At 45.0% G+C, this 27,726-nt stretch overlaps 2 protein-coding genes across 9 annotated transcripts; one reads left to right on the forward strand and one right to left on the reverse strand.

Moving 5' to 3' along the window:
- Positions 1–140: 140 nt before the first annotated feature.
- gucy2cb (guanylate cyclase 2Cb) lies at positions 141–12,199 on the forward strand. Its single transcript, XM_079183248.1, has 27 exons — positions 141–572; positions 1,148–1,260; positions 1,588–1,655; positions 1,866–2,081; positions 2,255–2,376; positions 3,031–3,133; positions 3,280–3,394; positions 3,940–4,081; positions 5,633–5,715; positions 5,868–5,976; positions 6,277–6,358; positions 6,501–6,603; positions 6,787–6,849; positions 6,953–7,018; positions 7,229–7,333; positions 7,427–7,513; positions 8,443–8,575; positions 8,690–8,827; positions 8,981–9,057; positions 9,152–9,243; positions 9,401–9,559; positions 9,712–9,904; positions 9,983–10,157; positions 10,409–10,507; positions 10,691–10,785; positions 10,944–11,020; positions 11,185–12,199. The coding sequence occupies exons 1-27, from the start codon at positions 377–379 to the stop codon at positions 11,396–11,398; spliced, it is 3,225 nt and encodes a 1,074-aa protein (XP_079039374.1). The 5' UTR covers positions 141–376; the 3' UTR covers positions 11,399–12,199.
- kctd17 (potassium channel tetramerization domain containing 17) lies at positions 12,110–27,451 on the reverse strand. 8 transcript variants are annotated; one of them, XM_079183251.1, is made up of 7 exons: positions 27,014–27,451; positions 20,540–20,648; positions 19,994–20,085; positions 19,228–19,374; positions 17,547–17,672; positions 16,944–17,085; positions 12,110–15,784 (listed from the first exon to the last, which is right to left on the reverse strand). In XM_079183251.1, exons 1-6 carry the CDS (start codon positions 27,377–27,379, stop codon positions 16,984–16,986), a joined length of 942 nt encoding a protein of 313 aa, XP_079039377.1. In that variant the 5' UTR covers positions 27,380–27,451; the 3' UTR covers positions 12,110–15,784; positions 16,944–16,983. The 8 variants fall into 8 exon arrangements, with proteins under 8 accessions (XP_079039377.1, XP_079039380.1, XP_079039378.1 ...); XM_079183254.1 differs by having other exon boundaries at positions 12,110–17,085; positions 19,276–19,371; XM_079183252.1 differs by having other exon boundaries at positions 12,110–17,085; positions 19,228–19,371.
- Between the last annotated feature and the right edge of the window lie 275 nt (positions 27,452–27,726).

Here is a 27,726-nt window from a genome sequence, read left to right on the forward strand (position 1 = left end):
TTTGAAGCTTGTAATTCACGCAGACCTTGGCACGACACCAGTGAGAAGCTTATATGGCCCGCCTCTGTGCCTTTAAAAGGTTGTATATTAACAACTTGATGTGGAAAGGACAGGTGAGCAGCCATCGAGTGATTGTGAATGTGAACGACTCAGAGAAGAGCACAGACGAGGAATCAGCACCAGGATGTTGCTCTTGTAAATTCAACTTTCCGTTGCGGATCAGACAGCAACAAACAAAAGTTCTTGGAGTGTTTGGTGACCTAGCTGCACCACAGACGCGCTGAGCTCTGGAAGAGAAGAAGTGAAATAGACGATCAGGAAAGCCTTTAGCAGATCATGGACTCTCTTTAACGGCTCAAAAACTTCAGAGCTGAAAATGGGAACAGGGTGGTGGTGGTTGTGCGTCTTGGGGGTTGTTGCTGCTCCGTGTCGGGGCGTTAAAGAGTGTCTGGATGGGATTACAATCAATGTGATCCTGCTGGAAGATGAAGAGTCTCCCTGGAGTCTGAGGTATGTGAAGGACGAAATACTGGAGGCCATTGAGACGGACTCAGCCATTAACGCTGCAGAAGGTAATGAAGTACACAAATACTGAGGAAAACAACACTAAGACATCTGCATTTGTTTACAGAATTATGTTAAAATATGGACCCAAATGATATTAAACTGCATTGCTGTGGATTCTGCAGTACAGATTTGGGACTATACAGTAAACATTTGCAAAATAAATGTTATTCTATGACACTACAGGTAGTGTCATAAAATGATGTGTCTGTGTGCAGTGTGAAAAAACTGAGCTAAACTAGTTTGGTGGTAAGCTAGTTAGCTTGAAATGCTAACATTCACTGCTCGCGCTAAGGCAGACAAGTTGTTGTGCTTCATGTTTGCTTTTTTTGGTTTGCGAAAGTGTAAAATTAAAAAAAAAGGAAATGAACCTTCCAAACTCTTTATAGACACATTATTGCGCTCGCTACAGCAAAACAGTCCCATCCACACAGCTTCAACATGCAGACCATCCAAAGCGTGAAAGACCTGCTGTGTGTGTCTATTTATGGTTACTAAAATATGACAATTGCTGTTTGGAGAAGAGATTTAACGAACGAAGGACACTCATAATTCAGTTGTTTTTTTTGTTTTGTTTTTTTAGGGACAGGGTTTAATCTCACGGCTCAATTTGGCGGGTTCAGACCGACCTTTTATCGACAAAGAGGCTGCCAGAGCAGCGCGTGTGAGGGAGTGGACGAGCTAAAGAGCCTGATTGTAAGTAAACACCTTCATCCAACTTAGACTCATGATAATGATAGACTTGCTTTTCGACACGTCGGCATAGACTTGCTCGTGTCCTCAGCGGCTACCTTGAGGATTTAAAGCTACATCCACTTGGGGTCGGACCAGAGGCTGCACCATTATGATCTTGCACAATGTAAACAGCTGAAGAGCCACTCCAAAGAGCTGCTACAGTGTTAATTCTAACACATACAGTCCATTTCTGAACACGTGTTTACAGGGGTAGCTATCACATGGAGTTAAAAGCAAGTACAACAGCACGCCTAAAATAAACTCAAGCTCATTTGTATTCCCTTGCAGAACGAAGGCTTCCTGGGATGTGCCGTGCTTGGTCCCACCTGCACCTACGCTACTTTCAACATGTTTGAGTAAGTGCATGTGTTTCCAAGCTCAACTCCACATTAGTGCAGATATATTTAGAAATCATTGTTTCCATATTCAAACAGTGTTTGACTTGTATAACTGTGGTAAAGGACAGTGCATGTGGGATCTACTCTTGAACACATTAGGTGGATCCACCTTAACCATCGTGTACCCCCATGTATGCGTCATTCTTCTCGTTTTTCTCTCTCCGTCAGTGCGGAAAAAGGTCTGAAGCTCAGCACGCCCATCATCTCGGCGGGAAGCTTTGGTCTCTCCTGCGACTACACGCTCAACCTGCAGCGCCTCTTGCCGCCGGCGCGCAAGATCTCTGACTTTTTCATCGAATTCTGGAAAGAGGACAACAAGCTCAAACCCAATTGGGAGACGGCCTATGTTTACAAGAAACAGAGCAACACTGAGGATTGCTTCTGGTGAGTCACCAAGAGAAGTCCTTAACCAGTGGAGGTGCTGTTTGGGATCAACCTTACATTTTGCTGCGTGTGTGTGGCCAGCAGTGTTTATAGGAGGGAGACGCATAGGTTATGGCATGTGTGTTGAATTGATATAATACACATCCGTTCTATTAAGTGATGCTATTCCCCAGGTATATCAATGCACTGGATGAAGCCTCGACCAGATTTGCCCAAAATATTCGGAGAACGGTGCTGCGCAGACCAGATGACCTGAAAAAAGTACTGTCGTCACCCAAAAACAGGACAAGCAACCGTAAGACTTTTCTTTAAAAAGTGTACAATACATCCTCGTGTCCGATTTAACTGCAGTATTTGAGTAGTACTGATACAGGAGTGTAGTCAGGGTTGCCAACTCTCACGCTTTTGGCTTGAGAGACCAATTTCTTGAAATGTCCTTCCCCTCCCCAATACAATGGCGGTGTATGGGATTGAATTTCTGCAGCTCGCAGCATTAATTACTTTATTATATAGTCGTATAATAAGGGATCATCTCTTTCCAGTATCAGTGGGCAATATAATGGAGATAAATGGATAATCCACGGGTCACACTGACAATAGTTTTCACCGGAACATTGACATTGCCCTCCATATTGTATTGGGTTGAGGCAAAAACCTCAGAGATGAGGATCTCAGGGGACAAATTGGACGCAGGACAAATTATGTCTGAACAACCATTGAGACCTGTGATATAGCCTGGGAGGGATACTGTTTGATAGAAATGTTAACTTGTGCACATACCATAGCTTTTTGTTTCTCGTTGATGCATCTGGGGTTTTGGTATTTTGGAGTCTCATGGTTCAAGCCAGAGGGTTGAACAGAGCGTTTGACGCCCTCCAAGGCTACTATGTTAAAAAAAATGCATACACTACCGTTCTGTGGTTGTGACATACAGCTTCTTTGTTTGCAGTGATTATCATGTGTGGATCACCAGTGGACGTGGTGGAGGTGAAAACGGGCTCAAAAGAGGCAGACAACAGCGATATCATCTTCATCCTTATTGATCTTTACAAGTCAGTGCTCTTGATTCATTTGTTCAATCTCTTTTTTCCATCTTTTTTCTGATCTTGGTTCTTTCTGCAGGTGTTTGACCTGTGAACATGTTTGCACTTATTATACTGTTTGGTTAAATATCGCCTCCCCTGCCTCCTCCCCACAGTGATCAATACTACATCAACACAACGTCGATGCCATCCATGAGGAACGTGCTGGTGCTGACTATGCCCCACACCAGAAACTACACGATCAACGCGGACCTGAAAGACAACGGCACGGTGAGGACAACCATTTCCAAATGACTCGACTCCCTTCTCCCTTTTACTGCTGTTCAAAAGGAGTAGTTTGACAATGTTGGGGCAATTACGCTTACATTGCCTCTTTGCATCTGTACTGTAACTCTCAGGAAAATCAAACAGGAAGTTACGGTCAGGAGATGGTTAGCTTAGCTTAGCATTAAGGCTGGAAGCAGAGGGAAGCCGCTAAAGGAGTCTGCCTACCAGCTCACTGACCAACATGTTATATCTTGTTAGTTTAGTTTGATCCTTAAACACAAACGTATGAAAAGTCTCCTTTTTTCAGGGGTTATGTGTGGGACGAGTGACTTCTTGGATTCTTATTGTCACAGTGGAGTTGCTACAGTTGCACTTTATCTCACTCTAGGAAAGTCATAGGTAATGGTCATAGATGGCAACATGTCTCTCCAGCATCAGTGTTCCCGTTCCTCTGAATAATCTACAGAGCAGTTGTTCTTATAGTGACTATTATCTAGAGAGTAGTTCCAATCATCAATGTTTCTCTCTCTGTCTCCGTTTCTCTGCAGATGAATGATTACATGGCCGCGTACCATGACTCGGTGCTGCTGATAGGCGAGGTGATGAGGGAAATTGCGAAAAAACCTCAGTCAGAGATTCAGCAGATGGAGTTTGTCAATGTGAATTACTTCAGAAACATCTCCTTTAATGGTAAGGAAAGAGGGAGATCGTGGGAGGAAGGGAGAGAGGAGATGAACCTCTAATGCACTTAACATTCCTGCCTGCAGTCAGTATGGTTGTAACGTTGAATAAATCATTTTGGATCAATTTCTGGGATGAGACAAAAACACTTTGATAAAAGAAACCAAAGAGGAAAAAGAGTGAAATAGATGTATTCGGTAGAGGGTTAAGTGAAAATGCATTGATTAACAGAGACCAGACGAGGCTGTAGAGAGGATTTTTGAAATACTGAAGCCATCATTACAATTTTAATTTTTCAAACACTTTGGTTTAAGTCCAAATATCTGCTAAACTAAAGACTTTCCCATCAGTCTCACCTTTACTTTGTGTTTAGTGCTAATTAGCAAACATTAGCATGCTGACACGCTGAACTGGTGAACAAGAAAATATACTCGCTAAACATTATCATGTTAGTATTCTCATAATACTGCAGGAATCACTGCTGAAACCAGGAAACGAGTTTTCATTTTTGCACGTCCGGTTCCCTTGTTTCAAAATCACATTTCTTTGTTTTTTAATGGGTTTTTGTTAGATCCCTGAAATAAGGTCTGTTCAGTCTATGGCCTGTGGTTAACAAAAGCTTCAGGGATTTTAATGTTTTGTGCTACGGTAAAAAATACATCAGTAAATACCCCTCTCGTAAATTTGGAAGCTTTTATTCGTCTTAAAAAAAAGGCTAAATGGGACTATGAAACGTCATCACGCTGATCGGTCCGCCTTTACAGCCTTGTTGTGTTTACATGTGCTCATGTGACCGAGGTGTAGTTTGTTTACAGCCTAACGTTAGCTTTTTATTATAAGTGTAAGTGGTGCTCATTTGTGAAAACGATCTTGCTGAACAAAATGTGTAAGTATCATAAACTTGTGTTTATATTCTGCAATCATCCAAAATCTAATGGAAAGAGAACTAGTGAGACGCTAACTTCCCGGGTTGGCCGACAAAAACACATCATCCCTGCAGAACTCTTATATCTCTGCATATTAGCATGTTCATGTTAGCATTTAGCACAGCCTCATGGGGTAGCGTGGCTGTGGACTCCTAGGTCTGGTTTAATTGGGCCTAAAAGTTCTAAACATATGGAGTCTATAAATACTGGAAACAGCTCGTGAAGTACTCACAAGGTGCGAGGTTGTAGTCGCTGAAAACCCCCAAAACTTCCATTGAAAACGCCGACGACAGGACCTCACAGTTGACATTGGTTGTGGTCTTGTGTGAGGCCCAACAGATGGAAGCTGTCACTTATTTGTATTTCTCACTGACGAGAAGAAGCGATGAGGTGCTATAGCTTGCAGGCAGCAGCTGTAAGTAGCATGTGTGTAATTGGGGGGTGAGCAAGAGGAGCTGTCCTTCCTGTCAGGCTCTTTTATCACTGCTTTTTTTTCTTGGTCAAATGACAGAAAAAATCAAACTATTACAAATCTAATGAGTCGACAGGACACTAGTTTACAGTAGGCGGATTCCTGAGGACGTTGTGTCTGCCATATGTTTGCGTATAAAGACGTTTCTATGGTTCTTCTCAGGAAGTGCCGGAAACTACAAGCTGGACGAGCATGGAGACAGAGACGTGAATCTCTCAGTCATTTACACCACAAATGACAACAAGGTACACTGTTCTCCCGTGTTCATCGATCCATTTAGCAGTGAATATTAAAAGAAACGCAGATCTCTTCTACAATCTTTAGTAATTAAACATCTGTGCTGAATCTCTTTGCTGTCGTACCGTGTCTTACTCCTCTCCTCTCTTGTGATCTACAGTACCGAATTTTATTCTCATTCGACACTGAAAGCAATATTACGAAAGTGGTTGAGACGGACCCTTCCTTCATCTGGGGAACGAAACTTCCTAATTTCAGACCAGAGGAAGGTACGGTGTAGGTGACGCTGTTTATCGACCATTGGCTGTTTATTACTGTCAGTAAGATGAGATTTCAGTGTGCAGATGTGTTATAAAGAGTGAAACGTTTTATCCCTTTTCTCTAGAGAAGTGAGAATCTCACATGTACACAACAAACAAAATTTCAAGACAAATACATAAATATTCTATACTTGAGTAAAGTCCTTCAAGACATAACCCTATACGTACCTGTACAATGCCCTAGATGAGTCTGGGTTTGCTATAATAAACAGTGTTTTTGTTTGTTTAATATGTGCTCACTCCTTTTAGGCCCGGCATATTATGACATCATTGTCATTGTGTTGGCTGTTACCGTGGTTGTGGTGGCCACCGTCGCTTTCATTTTCTACAGGTGAGTCGCAGACCAGACGGGCAGATGTGTGCGCCGGTAAATTATTGAATGAACAAAGAGCTCACAAATCCGAGAGTCCGAAATCAGGCGTGTGTAGTATTTTATGGTGTGTGTGTGTGTGTGTGTTTTTTCTCCTGTGTAGACAGAGCAAGAGAGACCGCCGGATCAAGATGCGCTGGTCCCACATCTCCTCTGATCTCGTCACACTGCTGGAGAAAGACCAGCTCAACGTCATCTCTCTGAAGGTAAATGAAGCGCAGACCTCTCCGTCAGCATGGAGGCTCCTTTTCAACACACTCTTTATTAACTTGTCCTGCGGTCAGAAATCTACGATCACATGACTTTGCAGTACAGCACACTGTAAAATAAAGGAGTTTGGACATGCTTGCTCTGTTAACTTTGCCCTCCATCTGCCCCCCCCCCGTCAGATTGAAGACGAAAAGAGGAAAATCATGCAATTCCAGATCCGCCGTGCGCTCTACGATAAGAAGGTACAGCCGGACACAACGGTCGCTTTTTTCTAATCAATCAACATGCTTTCGCGCCTGTAGATTTGATTGCTGGTGTGACTGATGATGCTGCGATTGTTTTCAGATCGTGATTCTGAAGGAGCTGGAGTACTCAGATGAGGACGTTACACGGATGATAGAACTTAACGCGGTAAGACACACACACACACACACACACACACACACACACACACACAGCAGGTGGTTTGTGTGATGTCAGCATTTTACTGATTCATCGTCTTTATGCTTCCAGTCCTGTGTTTGTGGGTGTGCCCATCCTGTGTTAATGTTTTTTTTTTCTTCCCCCAAGCCAGACCTCTCTGCCACTTAAAGAAGCTTCTGTTTCGTCTTTTCTCTGTAGCTTAAGCAAATCGACTATTACAACCTCACAAAGTTTTATGGCACAGTGAAGATCGATAAGAGTGTGTTCGGAGTGTTCGAGTACGGAGAGAGGGGGTCGCTCAGGGTACGTACGGCAGGCTCACCTGCAGCTCAAGTACACTCATAAAATAATGCAATCGTTCCACCGAGATTTCTTGTCCCTTCCTCCTCCTTCCAGTATGTGCTGAATGACAAGGTTTCCTACCCAGAGGAGACCTTCATGGACTGGGAGTTCAAGATCTCCGTCATGTACGACATCGCCAAGGTCAGACAGACACGCTGCTGACGAGCACTATGCGACTCTGAAGCGCTGTATTGTATTTGGCGTATGTGACATCGTACGGAGCTTTATGAATAGCTGAAGAGAGGGCGCCATAGATGTGCAGCTCCACACAGACACAGACAGCTCGCACTATGCAAGACTCAATTAGAGTGAACGTGTCAGAGATTATCCGTTCCTCTGCCTCATTAAAACAGTGACTCCAATTATGTTTTTTTTACTAAGACACAAAAGCTGGTACTTGTGGCACAATTGTTGAAAGCACTTACTTATGTATCTATACACAGTCATCTACAATAGACACATACATTACCACACTCAATTATCAATCGCCTGCAATCAGAAAGCACCTGTGGAAACACCTGCAACCAATTAGATCACTTAGAAATCAGAGCTTGAACACCACAAATAGGGTTCAGGGCAGAAAGAGCCCTAGTTTCAGAAATGGTTTTCTGTAATGTAAGCCGTTATTGCCGGTTGTTACTTCCTAAATTGTAATTGTATTACTTTTGCATTTCTTGAATATGTATTTTGACATCAACATGTATTAAGAAAACCGATTTAAAAACTAGACTTTTAAATTATAACGGGAATATTTAACTCATTCCTCTCTGATGGATTTATTACACCATGAGTTCCTTTATTATTTATTAATCTAAATAAAATAAAAGTACATGGTTTTCCTGACATATATTATAAGAAGCATAATACAGTAGTACTGTAGACTGCATACAGAATGTAACACAACTTCTTCATTCATAATATTCTGATTAAATCATATTTTGGAGGGCTTATAAGGTTCATATCCAGCTGAATGTTTTAGACTTGAAAACGTGTTGTTGCTGTTCCCCCTGAATGCCAGTAGAGGTCAGCAGAGCTCACAGATGATTGACTGTGTGAATCCTCTGTTCCAGGGCATGTCCTATCTCCACGCCAGTCAAATCCAGGTGCATGGTCGCCTCAAGTCCACCAACTGTGTGGTGGACAACCGCATGGTGGCGAAGATCACGGACTTTGGCTGCAATAGCTTTCTCAGCGCCGGCAAAGGTAAAGCAACAGTGCGTCTGGTCCCTCGCTGACTTTTTATGTTAATTTTATGGTCAATCTCATCACTTTCTCACATTCCCCTCTCTCTCTCTCTCTCCTCTTCCTCCTCTTCAGACTTGTGGACCGCTCCGGAGCACCTGAGGAGACATGGCACCTCTCAGAAAGGAGACGTGTACAGCTTTGCCATCATCGCCCACGAGATCGTTCTCAGAAAGTGCACCTTCTACACGGAGGGCTGCTCCGAACGAGCAGGTGCGACACGCTTTACACAACCGCTGTCCCAAAAACGAAGCCCTCACACTCGCACGTTGAGCTCCTGGAAAAACCAAAAAGACTGTATGAAAATGTTTGCTGTAAGTAACTTTTGTGGGGAATTAATCAATTCATATATGTGTTCGCACACAGAAAAGCTTGCCAAGGTCATCATGTCCTACTTCAGACCTGATCTTAACTTTGAGACGGCTTCGGAGAAAGAATTAGAGGTGAGTTGATGCCGGTCGTGTGCCAACTGTATCTGCCATCCTGTGTGTGTGTGTCTGAAGTGTCTTTAAAGCTGTGTGTCCTCTCGTCTCGTAGGTGTACATGTTGATAAAAAGCTGTTGGGATGAGGATCCAGAAAAAAGACCTGACTTCAAGAGGATAGAATCCTGTCTGGGGAAAATAATCAGGTAATCGCCGTCTTTAGTTTCGTGGGTTCTCGTTGCCGTTTTAACCTCTAGAAGATCTGAGAAATGTATCACATCTTTGTAGTTTTGTTTTCATGAAAGTTCATGTTTTTTCCCCCCCTTCCCTTCCTTCATCCTCCTCTTCTGTTGTCCTTTTTAGCAAAATTCATAACCAGGACAACGAGAGCTACATGGACAACATGATAAGAAGACTGCAGATGTACTCCAGAAACCTGGAGCGCCTGGTGGAGGAGAGAACGACCCTCTACAAAGCCGAGCGGGACAGAGCGGACTGCCTCAACTACATGCTGCTCCCTGGGTCTGTTAACACAGATTATACAATAACAAATACGTCCTACCTGAGAGGTAGCCCACACGGGCCAAGTCTGGCAACGCTTTGTTGGGGTGTACATCTGAAAAGAAGCCGTATGCGTCATCGTGTTTCCTCTGCGTTGGTGTCTCTCTGTGCAGCCCGGCGGTGAAAAGCCTGAAGGAGACTGGCGCGGTGGAGCCAGAGCTGTACGAGGAGGTGACGATATACTTCAGCGACATCGTCGGTTTCACCACCCTGTGCCAGTACAGCACACCGATGGAAGTCGTGGACATGCTCAACGACATCTACGGGGGCTTCGACGGCATCGTGGACCACCACGACGTGTACAAGGTATTGTAATTCAATGGCGAGACAAATATAGACGGGCAGCGCGGGACACCCATCGTGTCTTCCGTTCCCAACACTCAGGTGGAGACGATCGGCGACGCCTACATGGTGGCCTCCGGGCTCCCAAAGCGAAATGGGAACAGGCACGCGGTGGACATCTGCCGCATGGCGCTGGAAATCTTGGCGTTCATCGGTAACTTCCAGCTCCGACACCTGCCAGGTATCCCGGTGTGGATACGCATCGGCGTTCACTCAGGTAGACGGCACTTAAACTCTGGACTGTGCTTTAAAGTATTAACTCTGTTTGCAAATGGAACTGAACACTTTAAATTGTCTGTCTGTTGTCCTAAATTGCTTTAAAAGGTCCATTATGGGCCTTTTAAAGTGCAACCATTCCCCGATTCCTTCTGAAATCTCCACTTCCTTTGATCTGTCCACTCACACTCATCTCCTTTTATCTTGTAAACCGTTACAAATCGATGATAGAAAACTGATTTGTGTGTCCAGGTCCCTGTGCTGCAGGTGTCGTGGGGATAAAGATGCCCAGATACTGCTTATTTGGAGACACAGTCAACACGGCGTCTCGCATGGAGTCTACTGGACACCGTGAGTGGAGAAATTCAAAAACACGCATTCATGCTGCCAACTAGTGTGGTCCAGTTCCGTACTGCTCATCCCTCCCATGCATTTACAGAAGCTACCTAATGAAATCAATTCAGCACAGCCAAGCTTTGGCAAAAAACAGACGCCTGTTGTTTTTTGTTTTTTTTTATCTTTAATATCCTCCAGCCCTGCGGATCCACGTCAGTCAGCCGACTATAAATATCCTGCAGAGGACAGACTGCAAGTTTGAGCATGAGGTCAGAGGAGAAACGTATCTGAAGGTAAAGATCTTTACATTTACTAAACATGTCAGACGCAGGAACCATTTTTTAAACAGAACCTGGAAACACTCATTTTTGCAGAAAGCATCGAGTGAAGCGCGGGCGTCTGCAGACTTGGATGAAAAATGGTGTGAATGTGTGTGTTGTTTTTTTTCAAGGGTAAAGGCACAGAGACAACCTACTGGTTGACAGGCGAGACGGGCGAAGACTACGACCTCCCAACCCCGCCCACAACGTAAGTAAACCCGCCACCTGCTGAAAGGTATTCCCCCCCCCAAATACTTCTTTTTCATCAGGCTTGATCATTTTGCACAAATTCAATCAGCAACGTGTTTTTTTGTAGCCTGTATTACAAAGCTGTTTTTCACTCTTCATGCACCGGTTCCTGCTTTTCCCCAGTGAGAACTTCCAGCGGCTCCAGCAGGACCTCGCCAACATGATCCTGACGTGTCTGGAGCGGCGCTCTCGGGGCTCCATCCGGAGGAAGAAGCCGCTGTCGAGTCAGAGCAAGGAGGACGACGAGGACCGGGAATCAGAGGTGGAGTCTGAGAGCGGCCACCCGGAGTACCTGCACCTGGCCGCCGTGGATAACACCCTCAGTACATTCCTGTAGCACAGACCGATACTGTAAGAGTGCATTACTGTCACAGTCATCCCTGTCTGCTATTGCACTATAACAGACAGTAAGACTGGGAAAGGCAGAGGTGGAGCGGGAAGAAAAGGACTGTGTGACTGGTTTTAAGTCCACCAAGCAGAGATTATAATTGATCAGTTCCCTCCATTCGAGGCTAAACTGAGGCTCTGATGAGCGTTAATGTCCAGACTACATCCAAGTAGTGTTAACGTACATGTGGACCGTTCTCCTGCATATTCTTGTCAGGTTCATTGATAGTTTAAATATGGAATTTTCTTTTACTGCTTGGTCTAAAACACTTTGTGAATCATATTTTATGAGAGGCGCTATACTAAATAAATGTGTTATTATTATAACACTTATTAGATTTGGTTTAAATCTATAGATATGATTAATCACATGTATGCTTTGAGCATGAATAGCCCATCACACACACACACACAAGGATTAAACCTGCTGTAATGTAAAACATCCGGACAAAAATGCTTTCATTCTTTTACTGGTTACTTTATATTCACGTGTGTTTCATAATCAAGTGACATGACTGAAGACTTTTGTGTCTCTGTGGTCAAAATATTTCAACCTCTGAGATTACTGCGCCGTTGTGACGGTTGTATAACCAGCTTTGTTATTTCAGACGTTCACTAAATACTGGTGTACTCGTTATGTCTGCCATGGAAAAAAATGAGATTTTCAATTCTGTATTTTAAAACAAAGGACAAAGATTTATTTTGTTGAGAATGGTGACATTCATTTACATTAAATTAAAAAAAAAATCACCTCCTGTCCCCATTGTTGTCAAAATGTGTGTTCAGGTGAAAACAAAAGTTAAATGAAATCAAAACACAGCGTTTCTTGAAGCCTGTTCAGGTTCATCTGAGGCGTTACAATGCGTGTGTCACATTGTTTTATGTGTACAGACAAGAAGAAGAAAACAGAAACAAAAACCTCCAGCATCAGATTAAAATAGTTTTCTAGCCACAGCTGCCTGAAAGACGTTTGTTTTTTTTTGCACAGAATAATGACTTTTACACATCAAATACAAAGTGAAAACACACTATTGTACAGCAGAAACAACTCAACACATACAGTGTGCCAATAAGAAAGTGAAGAGTGGATCCAGCTAAACAAACAAGGAAACTGGACATGCACACGGATGTTTTATAAAACTGACCCAATGGTAACACGTTGTCATTGGAGAGTCCGTTCAGCTTCGTGAGCTAAAACCCAAAGCTAGTGTATTTAGTAAACCTGATGAAAATCAAGTAGAAAAAAAGATAAAGAAAATAAAGTCACCCATAAGACTCCCCCACCCACTTAAAAAAGTATTTTTGACCGTGTAACATTCATAAAGAAACAGCGAGAATAAATTAGATAACGGAACGTACAAAAATAAATGAAAAACTTATGACTTTTTATACAAAAAACGCTCGAGCCTTCTGCAACGGCTGCATGAAAACAGCTTCACCCAGCAGCAGCAGCAGCAGCGTGTGCTTCCTGTGTCTCTACTCCAACACTTTATGAAAAATTAAATCCTCAGAACAAACAAACACGCACTGGAAGAAATGTACACAAACACCAAATCTGGACTCTCAGTGAGACTGTAAACTACCCATTCGTCGACTAAAATATTAAAACCGCTATTTAAAAAAAAAAGAAGAAATGCATGTAATGACACCTGTGATCATTTACACATGTCGGTCGTTTGACGTGTCAAGTGTTGCTGCTGAAACTCAAGGCACCGAATGGCCCCGTGTTAATAAGAGCCACAAGGGAAAGCTGTAGTGACAAAACAATAAAACAGTCTTCTTATGATTATCATAAGCTTGATGTGTGACGTCACCATTCTAACATCTATTGTACTCTGCTCATCCGGCTAATAAAGTATTTATTGCAAGGAGCCTTACATGCCCGGGACATCGGTTTCTATTTTACACTTTAAATGGACGAGACACTTCATCTCACGCACGCACGCTCAAACACACACACACACACACACACAAGGTTGTATTTGCGGCCTGTTTTTTTTTCCCTCAGATTTAATTATCAAAATGTTATCAAAAAAAGTCGCAGACTATGATCTTAATTCTTGATTGTCTCAAGTTGAAACTTGAACTGCTTAATGTCTGTATAAAACAGCCCGAGTGTGTTTCCATACTACATGTTGCTGGTCAGACAGAGTTACACGGGAGCTAAACAGCGGGGGGGGGGAGCAGCCATATTGCCAACCCTAAATATGGCTGTGGAAATCTTCAGAGGCAGAAATAATCTCTCTGCTCGAGGTTAACCTCAGCGGTCAGAGCCAGAGAACTGCAGTTTGTTTCCAGGGTTAGTGCAGGACAGCCCTAATGACACACATCTGGTGCTATTTCAGATTTTTTCTTCAAGTCAACGAATTCCATAAAAAGACCAAAAACCAACTGTGACATTATCCGGCCATTTGCGTTTTAATCTTGAACCCCGAACAAACGCTGTATTTACTTTGTTTGAGTAACGTTAGCTAAAAGCTAACAGAGCCCAGCTGTTATAGGGAACGTTTTCATCCCGCGGTACAGGATGTTGGAATGCTGCTGACCATCTTATCTAGACAGCTGCTGGCTCTGTAGTTTTTGGACAACTTCAATGTGGAATGTCCGCTGGGTTAGACATGTTGCAGTGTTTGTGTTGTTGTTGTTTTTGGCCCCTACCACTGCAGATAAACTCAATTATTTTGAGTTATTTATGCCTCCAAGAAATGCTTCAAGCGAAACCCTAATTCTTGCCGCTTCCGTCAGCATCTGTCCGACAATGAGTTCTCTATGTTTTATGTGGTTAAATGTTTTCTGACGAGCTACGACATGACTCTCGTAGATGTGTTCCCGGCTATGTTTCGAGTAATAACGGCCCGGTTATTTCCCAGCATTCAACCACCACACCTCCAGCGTTTCCAGTAAATGTGCTGTCGAAACCTTGGGTGCGTTTGCTGAATGACGCCTAAAAATGAATTCATGACACAGCATTATAAAAACGGTCTGGGGGGGGGGGGGGGGGTTGTTGCGTGCCACAGACTTGTGCAGGGGATACGACTTTGATCCGTGGTGCAGTTCCTACAAGTTGCCAACAGAGGCTGTTAAAAGTCCGGCCTGATCCAACTGCTTCTCAAAAACTCCCTTTTTCAATCACACACCTGCACTGCGGCAGATCTGCTGCTCCTTATTTCACAGGCAAAGATGATGACAAAAGACATTATGTGACTATCAAAGCTGGCTGTGGATCTCAGCCAAAGGCGACAGACTGAGACGACGCCGACGCCGCTGCACCGGCACAAGCTGCTGCAGGTGTGTATCAGCGCGCGACAGGGAGTTGGTGCAAGGGGGATAATGTAGAGCAGCGTGTGTGTTTGTGCAGGTGCAGTGAGCGTCCGCCGGCCTGTGGGAAGGTTTGTCCGTCTGCAGCTGCGTCGTTTCCATCTGTCACTTCAGGGCCAACTGAACAGAGAAAGAGCTGAGCTGACATCTAATACGGTGAGATCAGACCATCAGCGCTAACCCACGTTCACACTGAGAGTAAACAACTCGTCCTGCATGCTGATAGGCCCGGGGTCGACTCACCCGACGCAACACAGCACCGAAGGCGCACTTGACTCACGTTCGAGAATATCTCTACATACATACAAAAACCAGCTTTTGTATGCTTTGTATCTGCTGCTGTGGAGCACAATGAGATCAAACCGCCCAAAAAATTAAATGACCATCATTATTTCTCACAAGCTTAAAGACCACGTAAAGTTGGCGCTGGCTGAATATGTTAGCGGGTCGACAGCAAGTTGGATCCCTTCTGTGTATGTTTTGTTTCCCGGCCTTCCTCTCGAAACCTCTGCCTCAAGTGCAAACTAAATGACGACGGTGTTGTGTTAACATTAGAAAACGTAATAATCCAAAGATGCGCCGAAAGGAAGAGATCTGATCCTTTCACGTCCTTTGTCAGATCACGGCTCCTCACCGGGTAACGAAGACGCTTTCTTGTGTCATAGTCGGGTTCAGCACCGTGGTTCAGCCAGCTTTAATCTGGATCTTTGGTTAGAATTTACTAAGCTCCACTACTGCCCTTGGCAATATGACGTTTGATGTTTAATTCTACTGATTGAATTAGTTTCACTGAAAACTATTTGGGAAGATCTTGCTGTGCCTGACTGGGATATTTAGGATTTGTTGATTTTTTTTGGTCATCTGGTAATGTTTCTAACTGGCATTTTGTCAATGAACTGATAATGCTACAAATCTGTTTTGATGACCGTCCATTGACGCACATATACACCATGACGGAATAAGCCGAGGAAGAAAATAACTTATAGTTCTACATCCGGGACCCATGGAGCTGGAAGAGCTGTGGAATATGAGAAAAACAGAGATTAGGGAAAAGTAGATCCACGGCTTTCCAATCTATTAACATTTAATATGATCTATGCTGTGGTATGGCTGTGATGATGCCGATGATGAAAATGGTGACGGAATGAGAACAAATGACTCCACTGACATGCATTATGGCTGGGAACATCGACAACAACACACACAGTCATGTCTTCACCACTTACTACACGTTTAAGATGTGTGCCCCTTGAACATTGACTTGATTCTGCATGTTTTAAACAGTCTGCGTTTGTGCGTTTATTACGTGCTGGGTGCGACTGTGTGTGGCTCTACATACAGCATGTACACAGACTGGGAAGGACATCTGACGCTGCTGCTGCTGCTGCTGCACTGAAAAGGTCGGAGATATTTCATGTCGCAGCATCGGTAAGGAGAGCTCGGAGAGACACGCGGCTCAATCAATATCTGGTCAGGCTGCCGTGCCCGGGCCACTGCTGGACCAGAGTAAGCGTGTCCGTGTTTACACACATACAACAAGCTGGTGCAGATCCCCACCACAAACAGCATGTGGGGGCTTTCTTGACCAAGTGTATTTGACAGGGACCACGCATTATAAACTTTAACACTTGAAATCTGATGCATTATACAGATAAATAAATCTATTTTAATCGCCACTCCCCCGGGCAGTCCTTGCTAGATACAGCATCCGGACTGGAGGGTTGTGACGGAAACAGTGATGAGATTTCTGCTACTTAGTGTCAGTAGAGCAGCCATTAGTCATCTTTCTATACAATTTATTATTGAATTATGAATTATTATTAAATTATCTATAACCTAAAATCTCTGAAATTGAGATCTAAAATACTGTTTCCACTTTTTTTGCTACGTGATTGACGGGGGCGGCTGCCCAATGACAACCACAAAAACAATAGGCTTTTCAAAATAAAAGCGTCGGACCAGAAAGCGACTTATATATAAATAACTATATTAAAGCCTTGTTTGAGCTAAGAAAAACTTCAGTGTACAGTTATCTCTCATACTCAATGCAGCGCCATGAAACAGCCCAGATCTCTGTGGACATCACACACACACACATGTAATATATATATATATACATACACACACTAAAATCTACGAGGTCTACCCAGTAGTACATCTATCGCACAGTTCCTCACCCATTCCCGCCTCTCTTTGGAACAAAGAAACATGACTCCCTCATTCTCTATGCCACTCATTTGGTGTGGTACCTCTCCCTCCCTCCTCCTCCTCCTCCTCCTCCTCCTCCTTAGCGGCCTCCTCTTCCTGCGTCTCCGCCGGCTTCATTCAGCATGAAGGATGGAGGGGGGGGGGGGGGAACACAAAAAAAAGAAAAAAAAAAAAAAAAAAAAGACAAAAAACGACAAAAACATGAACAGGCTGATGAGTGGATTGTGAGAAGCTTAGAGGTAAATATAGAGAAAGGCAGATATATATATCTATATATCCATATGAGAGAGAGGAAACAGATTGATACAGTGTCAGAGATAGACAGGAAGACTAAGTGAGGGATTGATAATAGCCGGAAAGAGTGGGAGAGCTGTGTGAATGATGGAGTGAATGTGTTCGTGAATGACATTTCGAGGGCAATTGACATTTGGAGCTTTCAGTGTCGAGTGCAGGATCGAAGCACAACCGCTTCATTGAGGAGGAGATAACCCCCCCCTTCTCTTTCTCACACACACACACACACACACCACAACAACAACTCATCGACCCCACCATGTGCTTCGGAGACTCACCTTGGTTTTGTGGCTCTGCTCCGTAGCCAGGCCGGATCCCGGAGTGTGGAGCTCCTTGGACACGACGCACAGAAACTCGGCCTGGTCCTCCGTTCCGTAGCTGTATGACGAGCCGATGTTCACCATCTGGAGGAGAGAGAGAGAGAGACGTGGTGAGTGTCGGGAAGAACTACAGATCCCAGCAGAGTCAAAACAGAAACCATGAGACGGAAAGTAACGGAGACAGCTGACATCCAACTACAGAGAGGGAGGACTTCTTTTGCTCATGCTTGGGGGGAGGGGGAGCGGGAGGGGGGGCGCAGCCTGCTGTTCCAGCCTCGGCAGTGGACTCAACAACGAGCGTCTTCTACTTGTGGGAACGGCACAAACGACTGGGGGTCAGCTTCCGCAGGGAGCTGTGCGCAAGTCAATAGCTGTGCAGCATGCAGTGGAGCTTGGTGCCGAAGCTGTGGGAGAGGAGGGGGAGGGGGAGGGGGAGGGGGAGGTCTACATGTGACTTTAGGCTACATTGTGGATAGCCTGACCTATTATTAAGACTCCACCAGGCTCTGAAGTCTGGGAGTCGCTGTCGGAGAGGGCGTTAATGAACTGCAGCCTCTCAACTTAAGGGGCCAGTCCTTCACTTCAAAAGATAACCTTAACACCGACAGCTTTTCTCCCCCTACGCCTGACATTACAGTGACTCCAAAGATCAATATAATCGAGTCTATTTTTACTGTGTGATCACACTGTGAGCGGTGGGTTGCTCTCTTCTATCAGACTGCCGATGGTGTGACCGTTAAGAGCTGGTCAGCAGCATTTTAAAACATTCGTGAGCCAGTTTTTCACTCTTAATAGAAGGCTGAAAATATCATAAAAACACACGCATCACAATTGCCCAGAGCCAAAGGGGACATATTTAAAATGCTTATTTTTGTTTAACCAGTTTAGACGACCAACAAAACAGCAAATTTGAAAAGTTCAGATCAAATTTGCTTAAAAAAAACAACAACTTTATCAATATTTTCTGAACATAAGAGAAAAGTTATCATAGCAAAATGTGACACGTCTCAAAATAAACGTAGTGGTCGGAGTCCCTTGCTGGTTGCGACATCAGAACATGGCTATCAGCTCAGCCAATCACAAAAGGCTTCATGCGTCCACAACAGAAGCAGAAACTGACTATTTAGTCTGTGACGCAATTGATTTTGTAGCTCACAATGTGAACACACTGTGTTATTAACGCTGTCCTGTAACCTATAGCAGACTTAATAAACACATCTGGTTGTCTATGACATTAATAAATAAACAGTAAATCTACCAGCTGTAGACAAACAAAGACAATGACCCGGGAATACTCCAGAACCAGCAGGATATCTGGGTTCTGAACCCTTCGTACAAGGCTGAAGGTAAAAGATACTGAAGCTCGAGTGCTGTGCCTGCCGTGACATGATGTCTTTGTGTAACTAGAAGTGCAACGGACATTTGAATTACGAAACAAATGTCAATATAGGTCACGGACTCACTAGATAAGTCCTACCGAAGGTAAATAAATCAATATAGCCAACGCAAACTAATGCAATCTGGAGAGTCCTAAACTCAGTTGGGGAGTGCAGATAGCAGGGCTCAGGTTTCGGGGGGGCCAAGGGGTCAGACCAAGGGGGTCAAGATTGAAGGGTCAGCAGCAGTGAGTCCAACCCACAGTCCAGAGCAGTCCGGTGCGGGGCTTTCTGCAGGCGCGCACGCTGACCTGCTCAAACTTCCAGCCGTCCGACATCGTGGAGACCATCTGGGTGAGCTCCTCCTCCTGGCACTGCAACACTCGGTACACGTGCTTGGGGGGCACCTGCTGGGGAAAGAGGAGGAGAGAGCGAGAGGGGGGGGAGGAGGGGGTGTTGAGAAGACAGCAAACACATGTATGTGCCTCGACCAAACCCGTGGACAGCGAATCAAAGAGACAAAACAATAACGCGGTCGTGAGCTAGCTGCGGAATAAGCGCTTTCATTTTCTTGGCACTATATTTAACACCAGCAGCGTGTCCAGTAAAGTACAAGTGGAACGCAGAGACAGTGGGTGTATGTTGGAGAGGGCAGTGAGATTATGTAAGAGCGAGTGCAACCAGCCTGAGAAAAGAAAAGAAGCCTTATTGTACAGCACAGCTCTCCTCAGAGACGCACGGGAGGGTGAAATCACCAACAAAGACTGCAGCACTGACAGCCATCGCACTTACACCACCACCATCACCATGGTGTGTGTGTGGGTGTGTGTGTGTGTGTGTACACTCGATATTGTAACCGCCACATGGAAAAAAATAACCATTATGTTTAAAGAATATTAACACAACTGTTGCGTTACACTGCATCTTTAACATTACACACACATGACGCGCTGTGTCGGTTTCATTAAAAAAAAAGCGACGACTGCAGCGCCTGAGGCCATCTGTTGGGTTGTTGAGTTCTGCGTTTACCTGTGTGGCTTTGGAGTCCCTCTCCACGATCCGCTCCTTGATCAGTTTGATCAGCGGGGTGATGTTGTAAAACTCAGCCTCCTCCAGGACGCCTTGAAAGAAAAACAACACGGATCAGCTCCCCTGTGCATGCTGAACGTCACCAATCATGTTACATACGTGTTCATTTGAACAGATTTAAACTAGATATTATTTAAAGATCAATTATATACACTACTTTGGTTGTTCGTTGCCGATGTCATATTAAATGCTGTGAAACATTAACGTTTTTTGCATTCATTTGAACGGCCAGTATAATTTGTATCTAATAGTTAACGCTGCACAATTACGCCCTGGTACAAGTACTAGCATGACAATATACAAATAGTGTATTTCCACAATAACGAAACTAAAATCTAAAGGGGCGAGAGACCCTCAGGGAGAAATGACATCACACGAGGCAGTATGGAGGCCCACAGTGTTTTTCTTATTTCCACCTTGCCCAACAAATACACCCAACCCATGCACCCCGGACCCATGTGAGCAGAGTCAAAGCCCGTCAAAGACCTTCTTCAGCCAGCTCCTTGTTGTAGACCAGCTTGCCGTGCCGCAGGTAGTTGAGGATGGGGCCGAAGTAGGTGGGGTCTCTGTCAATCACGTAGGCTCCAGAGTCATCCTGCAGCAGACGGAGAATCAGAGAGACGACACCATTAAAGCGTGATCACATCTTCATGTATTTACATAGCTGCAGAAAAGTCTCCTCTTGTGTGTGTGGTGTGTGGTTATTCTATTATAAGCTGTGGATGTTTTTAAACTTGTTATAGTACTTCTTTTTGTGGTCCTGTGTAACGTCTAAACATAGGATGTGGCCACTGTTATTTTTGGACCGCACCATTAATGGACCTCTTTTGTGATATGTTGCAGTATTTTTAGACCCAAAAGGTTCACGAGCTGGAGAACAACATCCTGGTTTGGCTTTTTTTTTTTTCATCTTGCGTATGCAGCGCTGGCTGTTCAGCACTGATAATAAAAAGATGTTTTCCCAAATATTCCATTAAACCCTGTTACCACAGTCCCGTTACTGCTCACTGGGACTCCAGAGCAGTCGTTGCCGACTTTGTTCACACACACACACGCACACGCACACGCACACGCGCGCGTGTCGACAGCCTGCTTCACTCCCACTTCCAGGCTTCTTCTGCCGAGTCTGCCTGGCTGTTATGTCATGAGTACTGCCGCTCCAACATATACAAACACACAGAGAGACGCACGCACGCACGCACGCACGCACGCACGCACACACACACACACACACACACACACACCCTGCTCGGATGATCGCTTGAAGCAGAGCTCCCTTTTTAGAGCTGACTTCAAAAAGGGCCATTTCTGGGGGGTTAAATAATAACATCAGTCACATCCGCTGAGTGTCATTAACACATGGTTCAGTGTCCCTGTGGAGAGGAACAGGCAGCGGGACAGAGGCTGAGAGGCTCACGTACACACATATTATCAGCTCCTGGCCTCCGTCTGACTGAACTGTAAACGCAGGCTTATGGTTCACTATGAAAACATGAAGCTAGACTTCTTCTTGGTCCTCCTGTATGGAGCTACAGGCTTTCGAGTCTCTCTGAGGAAGTGGCTTCTTCTGGAATGTGTTTGCTCTGAGGAGTCTGAAGGGACACTTGAACTGAACTTTAAGCCAGAGGTTCTCTGAGGAACCCTTACAAGACAGAGAATATACCGGGAAGCTATGAAGCACATTTTATCGTGATAGTTTAAATGAAAACATCTGAAAACGTTTCCCAGGGTACAGGCCCCCCCCCCCAGAGAATCACTGCTTTAAACAGCCTGCGGGGGTGAGGTGCATGCTCCAGTGCATCGGCCGTCTTTGTCTCCTCCTCATTGGTGCAGCTGCCATCGAGGTATTCCTCCTTCAACCCTCCTGCAGAACCACCAAACCCCCACAGTCCTCATTAAAGAGGTCATTTAAGAGGAACATGGTCGACTCATCTGACCTCACACTTGGAGGCATTTTAAATGATTCTTTAAAGACAGATTCTGCATGCCAGTAAAGCATCATCATCATCATCATCGTCGTCTCCAGTGTGACTAGTGAGAGAATTCAGCCGCAGTCGAGCAAACAGAATCGGGAGAAATGGGGCAGCCAGGAGACATTTCTGAATGGTCGATGGTGTGTGTTGTCGAATCATTTTAAAAAAGAGGAGTGTCTCCTTGTCCCCGACACTCATCTCTTCAAGTCCAATCTTTTGCTGGCGAAGCGTGACGGGAGATTCCGATGAGCCGTTCCCAAAACGAACAAACAGACGTTTTCAGACTGTCAAGCAGTCCGGAGGATGTGCGACGCGGCTCCACGAGGGACGGATTAGTGGAGGAAAAAGACAAAACAGGCGTGACGACAAGAAGAGACCTGCAGACCGACATGAACAGCAGGGAGGCATACGAGTGAGTGAGTGTGTGTGTGTGTGTGTGTGTGTGTAGAAACACTTTGACATACTAACCCTCCCATCAGAAACAATGTGTAGGGTTTCTGTGTTTGTGTGTGTGTGACAGAGTGACACAAAGAGAGGATCAGGACAGACCGCATTGGAGGGGACGGGATACGAAGACCTAAGAGGCAGCATGCGTCTGCACCGACAAGCCCAATGATTACGGAAAGGTTGCAGACTGATGCAGGCACACACCAGCCGAAACGAGCGGAGCCGCAGTGGAGGACGGAGCGACGCCTCGTCAACGTGACTTGACTTGACGGAGGGGGCGTGACAACAGCGGGGAACAGCTTCCTGCATGCCTCTCTCTCTCTCTCTCTCTCTCTCTCTCTCTCTCTCTCTCTCTCTCTCATGCACACATACAGCATTAGCATCGTTATTCAGTACGACAGTACAATTCAGTTGAGTTGATGGTTTGCGGAGCACTTGTTCAGGGTAATGAGATGCGAGACTCCACAGCATCTCCCCGCAGAGGTAAATACGCCCCATGTGCGATCACCGATAGCCAGACAAAAGCCCTGCTCACCTCTCAAAACACACTCACACACACACACACACACACACACACGTGCACGCCTGCCTGCATTCTGCTGCTTGCTTGAGCATGTGTTTGATTGCAGTAGGTTTTGTTTGGTGTGGCATTCTGTAACCTCACTCATGTGTATGCCACTTGTTATCACTCAACAGGCAGATGTCAGAGAAAGTAGGGCAGTCGTTCAATTCTCCGGTTGGGTCGACACGACACACGCCCATTGATCGGATCTAATCAACGCTGATCGATCACTCCCTCGTAAAGTTGGGGCAACAAAAGGAATTTAGATACATATTCAGAAAAGTGTTTTTAGGTCATGGTCCATTTCAACGTCAACGCTTCTGCCACAAAGTGATTTTTGATTCTGCAAATGTCAAAATTCAACACATAGTTGCTTGAAATCAGATAGATTTAACTGTTAAGCTCAACTTTGCCCCATTTCATTGTGTAATTTAACACCTGCACGCGCTGTGACGTCGATGCTGAATAGAGAAAATAATGAAAAGAAAACACACATTTGGCCGTGATTCTGCTCTCCCGACTCTGACATGACTGTGATTTCTAATTAGGGATGAGCCGAATTTATCATCTCCGGCACCACAGATGGTCTGGCTGAACCACCGACGTCTCAGCGTCGGTGACATGTTTTGATGTAGGAGGCGTCGCAGCGGCTCGTCACTGATTAACACGTTTAAGTTTTATGTCCTTCCGCTTCCTCGCTGGGTGAGGGGAAAAGGCTTTGTGGATTAAAAAAGGATGCTTTCTTTGGACGTTGCTTCAGCAAAACTTTGAGCCAAAATGGCAGCTGCAATTTATTTTACTTCCATATGTATTGACTTTAATAAGAAAGTAAAAAAAACAGCAAATGATCAAAAACTGTGGTGATGATTTCTTTCCCTGATTTCCAGCCCTGGATTGTAATAAAGTTGATAAATGGATTCTTATTCTTACTCATGTACCCTGGGGAGGTGGAGCGGGGACAAGTTCACACAACTCTTTTTATTCAAATAAAAACCTTTGGCTCCGGCATTGTTTCCATGATTACTGGTCTCTGCCAACGCCTCATATTTCACATCCAACTACGCAGATAACAAAGCGAGTCCAGCCATGTTTCGTGGGAATTCATGCTGACACTGTGAGATGATGCAGAGATTTGAAATATAAAAACAACAACAACAACATCTGAACATTTTCACAGATCAACCCCGTCACCGCATCGGGCCATCACAACTCATATGAATGAAGCCACTGATGATTGCAAATCCGTGGTAATAGGATTATGTGGTTATAGCCCACAACTGGCCGCCCTGTCGCACCTGTTCAACTAACATCCTCTCTATAGCATCATCATAACCCAATCTAAGCCACATCATGTAATTGGCGTGGGACGCATTAACGGGGGGGGGGGGGGGTTAATCTCATTAAATACAGTCGCGCACAGCCAGACAGTCTGTGGGTTTTTAAAATAAAGACAGCCTTGAACCCCTGAGCAAACTTAGAACGCCGGCGGATTAAAAGGAGGACACGGGCTGAAGCAGCTGGCACAACGAGCCCCTTCAAGAGACCCTCCGTGCTTTTCACAGACCACATTTCGGGGCACAGGATTCTGCTGTGTGTTCACTTTATCGTTTCCCCAATAGAACGAGGAAGGTTGCAAGACAGGATTTCCTCAGGAAGAAGGAGAAGAAGGTGGTAAGAAGCCCAGATCTTGACCCATTTATTTTTGTAGAGGCCTGAACAAAAGCAACAAAGGCTCTCCCCCTCCCCCGCAGGTTGAACGTTTTCTTTCATACAAGCATGATTTCAGTGGCGGCGGAGGGAGAAACATGTGCAGTATGTCGTCTAGAGTTTGTCAACGTGACGCCACACAACACCGATCCACGAGTATTATACATGTAGACATCTGTAGAGGTGTGAGGTTTATAGTCAGCTGGTCTTATGGCAGATAGGTTGGCTTCATATTAAGATATATTATTTTCACAGTTCAAAATAGCCAGGGATTAAGGTAACATGATATATTACATATCTCTACTATACACCACTGACTTTACAAAATAAAAAGGCACAGACGGGAACGGACAAGTGTGCGATAAGCATCCGGTGTGAGTCAGCTGCCGTGAGCGAGGACGAGGAGAGGACAAGAGTGAAGGAAAGAAGGACAGAGTGAAGGAAAAAAGGACAGAGGTGTCGGTGTTTGTGTGTGACAGAGACAGGTTGGTGTCTTCGGGCGGTGCAGAGGGAGCTCCCGTCGGGCCGCGGCTGAAGGTCACGTGGGAATGTTTCTTTCCACGGAGTGGAGCGGTGCAGCAGGGGAACGTTTGTTTTGGGCGCTTAGTCACCTTGTAGCTGCTCTTCAGCTGAGGTTGTTCCTCTGCAAACCATGGACGCCGGTTAAAACCCTCCACTGGATAACATCTAAGCTGAGCTGATTAGGATTCAGCAACATGACGATGTGTGAGATGATGCGAATGTGTCAGCAGTCAGATATTCTGCCACCAGTGTGTCCTCTGGTTTAGTATCTCTGTGGGTGCATTAGATCACTACGGGTGGTGTTGTTAACCAATGAGCGGGACTGTTCTATAGTAATAATACATTTATTACAAAAATGTGTTAATTTTCTGACATTCAAGTTCAATTTAGCTGACATTCTGTTATGTCAGATACAGTTATTTTACTGTTTTTAAAATAATATTTGCAATTAACTATTATTTTCATTATCTATTACTCCAAAGATGAACTTCTCAATGATTTATTTTAAAAAATTCAATAAAATGTCAGCAAATGTTGTCATTGTTTGTTCAAAAGTGACTCATTTTCCTCTCTACTGTGAGCTCTCTGCTATGCTATAAAGGCATACGGTACAATGGACAACACACTCCACATACATGGCTGCTGCCGTATCACACTCCACACATCCCCATCAGACACTGTATCCATCCCCTCCTATGGATCATCTTCTTACTGTCGCTAAGACAGCTGGCGTTTTCAAGATGAGAGCTTTTCACCCGGCAGCAACACAGATGTCAAGTTACAGTAGACTCCGGGCTGCAAAGGAAGACCTGCCCCCCCTTTCCTCTCTCTGTCACACACACACACACACACACACACACACACACACACATACGCATATCAAAGGCATAATAGAAACCTGCATCATTCATGAGTCTCGCCTGTCTTTACAGTGTGTTTAGTCTACATGTGACTAGAAAACATATAATACATCTCTCTCTCATTAGATGCCAGCTGCACAGCTACTGACTGTGCAGCTCCTGCAGAAGAGGAGGCACGTGTTCATCCATCTGACTAAAGCTACATTCACACCACAAAAGGATGCTGAGACACACACACACACACACACACACACACACACACACACACACACACACACACACACACACACACACACACACAGATAGAGGAGAGAGCTCCATACTGCAAATTATACAGTACATCAGCTGGTCATTAGACAGCTCTATGCCTGCTCTGGAGATGCAGCTGTGCATTTCCGGGGCAGAACAGACTTGTAGTAGATTTTGGGAATGGCGCACAGATAACACAGTAATGTAGTTAAGGCGACTGTGATACCTTTGGAAGGTAAAAAAACATCACTCTGCACTAGTCAGTCATTAGCAGTGTACCATTCAGTCTCTACGGGATAGATATATATAGATAAATACTCCCTTTAGTGAGATGAGAGAAAATCACCCTTTCAAAATAAATCATGGTGATATATTCTGTAGGGTTGCACGTGCCCTTCACGCACAGCCACTACCAGCCCTTCTTCTTTAATATTAATGTATGTATAAGAAACATTAAACACAAACACATATCATAATACAACTTTAAATGTAGGCTAACCAACGCGAATCATGTATGAAGCGTTCAACGTTAGTACTGACTGCCCCCCCCACACACACACACACACACACACACCGTAAAGACAAAGGGCTGTTGTGAGTAACGGTCACCGGGGGGTTAAAGTGTCCTGACTGGACTCACCGTGTCCGAGTGCAGGTCCTGCTGTTGGCACAGCCGGTACAGGAACGAAGTTTGTTCTTTGAGGAGGGTATGCCGCGTTGTGAGGAACACCGTGCCACCGACGTTCAGCCGGACCCACTTCCCGTTATTCCCCCCGTTGGGATTGATGACCGAGCCGTTACTGATGCTCTGCGACGCCTGCCCGCCGGGTTCAAACGCGCTGGCGGTGGCGGTGGCGCTGGCGGACGTCGCGCTCTCTCCCGCATCGCTGTCTTTGTTGTTGTTGTTATTGTTGTTGTTGTTGTTGCCGTTGAGGCGGCAGCCCGGGCGCGTGGACAGCGCGGGGATGTCCTCCGGTTCCCGCTGGTCGTCCGCTGTCGTTGCCATTTGGAAACCGTGCCGCTAGACACGAGAAGAAGACGAGCGAGGGCGTCCGACCGTGTCCGCTGTTGCCTCGGCTCTTTCTCTCCGTTTCCAGCGGAGCACGCTCCGCCCCGAAACGCCGCACAAACTCAAAGATCAGCCGCGTGAAGGTACAAGAAGTGAGGCATAGCACATCCGAGAAATACTTTCAAAATAAGAGCTCTACCCGGTTAACTATGGAAAGTATGCATTAAAAAAAATCTAGGTAATCTAAGTATTTTTAGATATTAAAGCAGGTGGTACCTTTGTATGTGGGGTGTTTGTGCAGTAATCTTACCTCTCATAGCAATATAACTTCAAAGAATGTATAA

The sequence above is a fragment of the Pholis gunnellus genome (assembly GCF_910591455.1).
Source record: "Pholis gunnellus genome assembly, chromosome: 21".
NCBI lineage: Eukaryota > Metazoa > Chordata > Actinopteri > Perciformes > Pholidae > Pholis > Pholis gunnellus.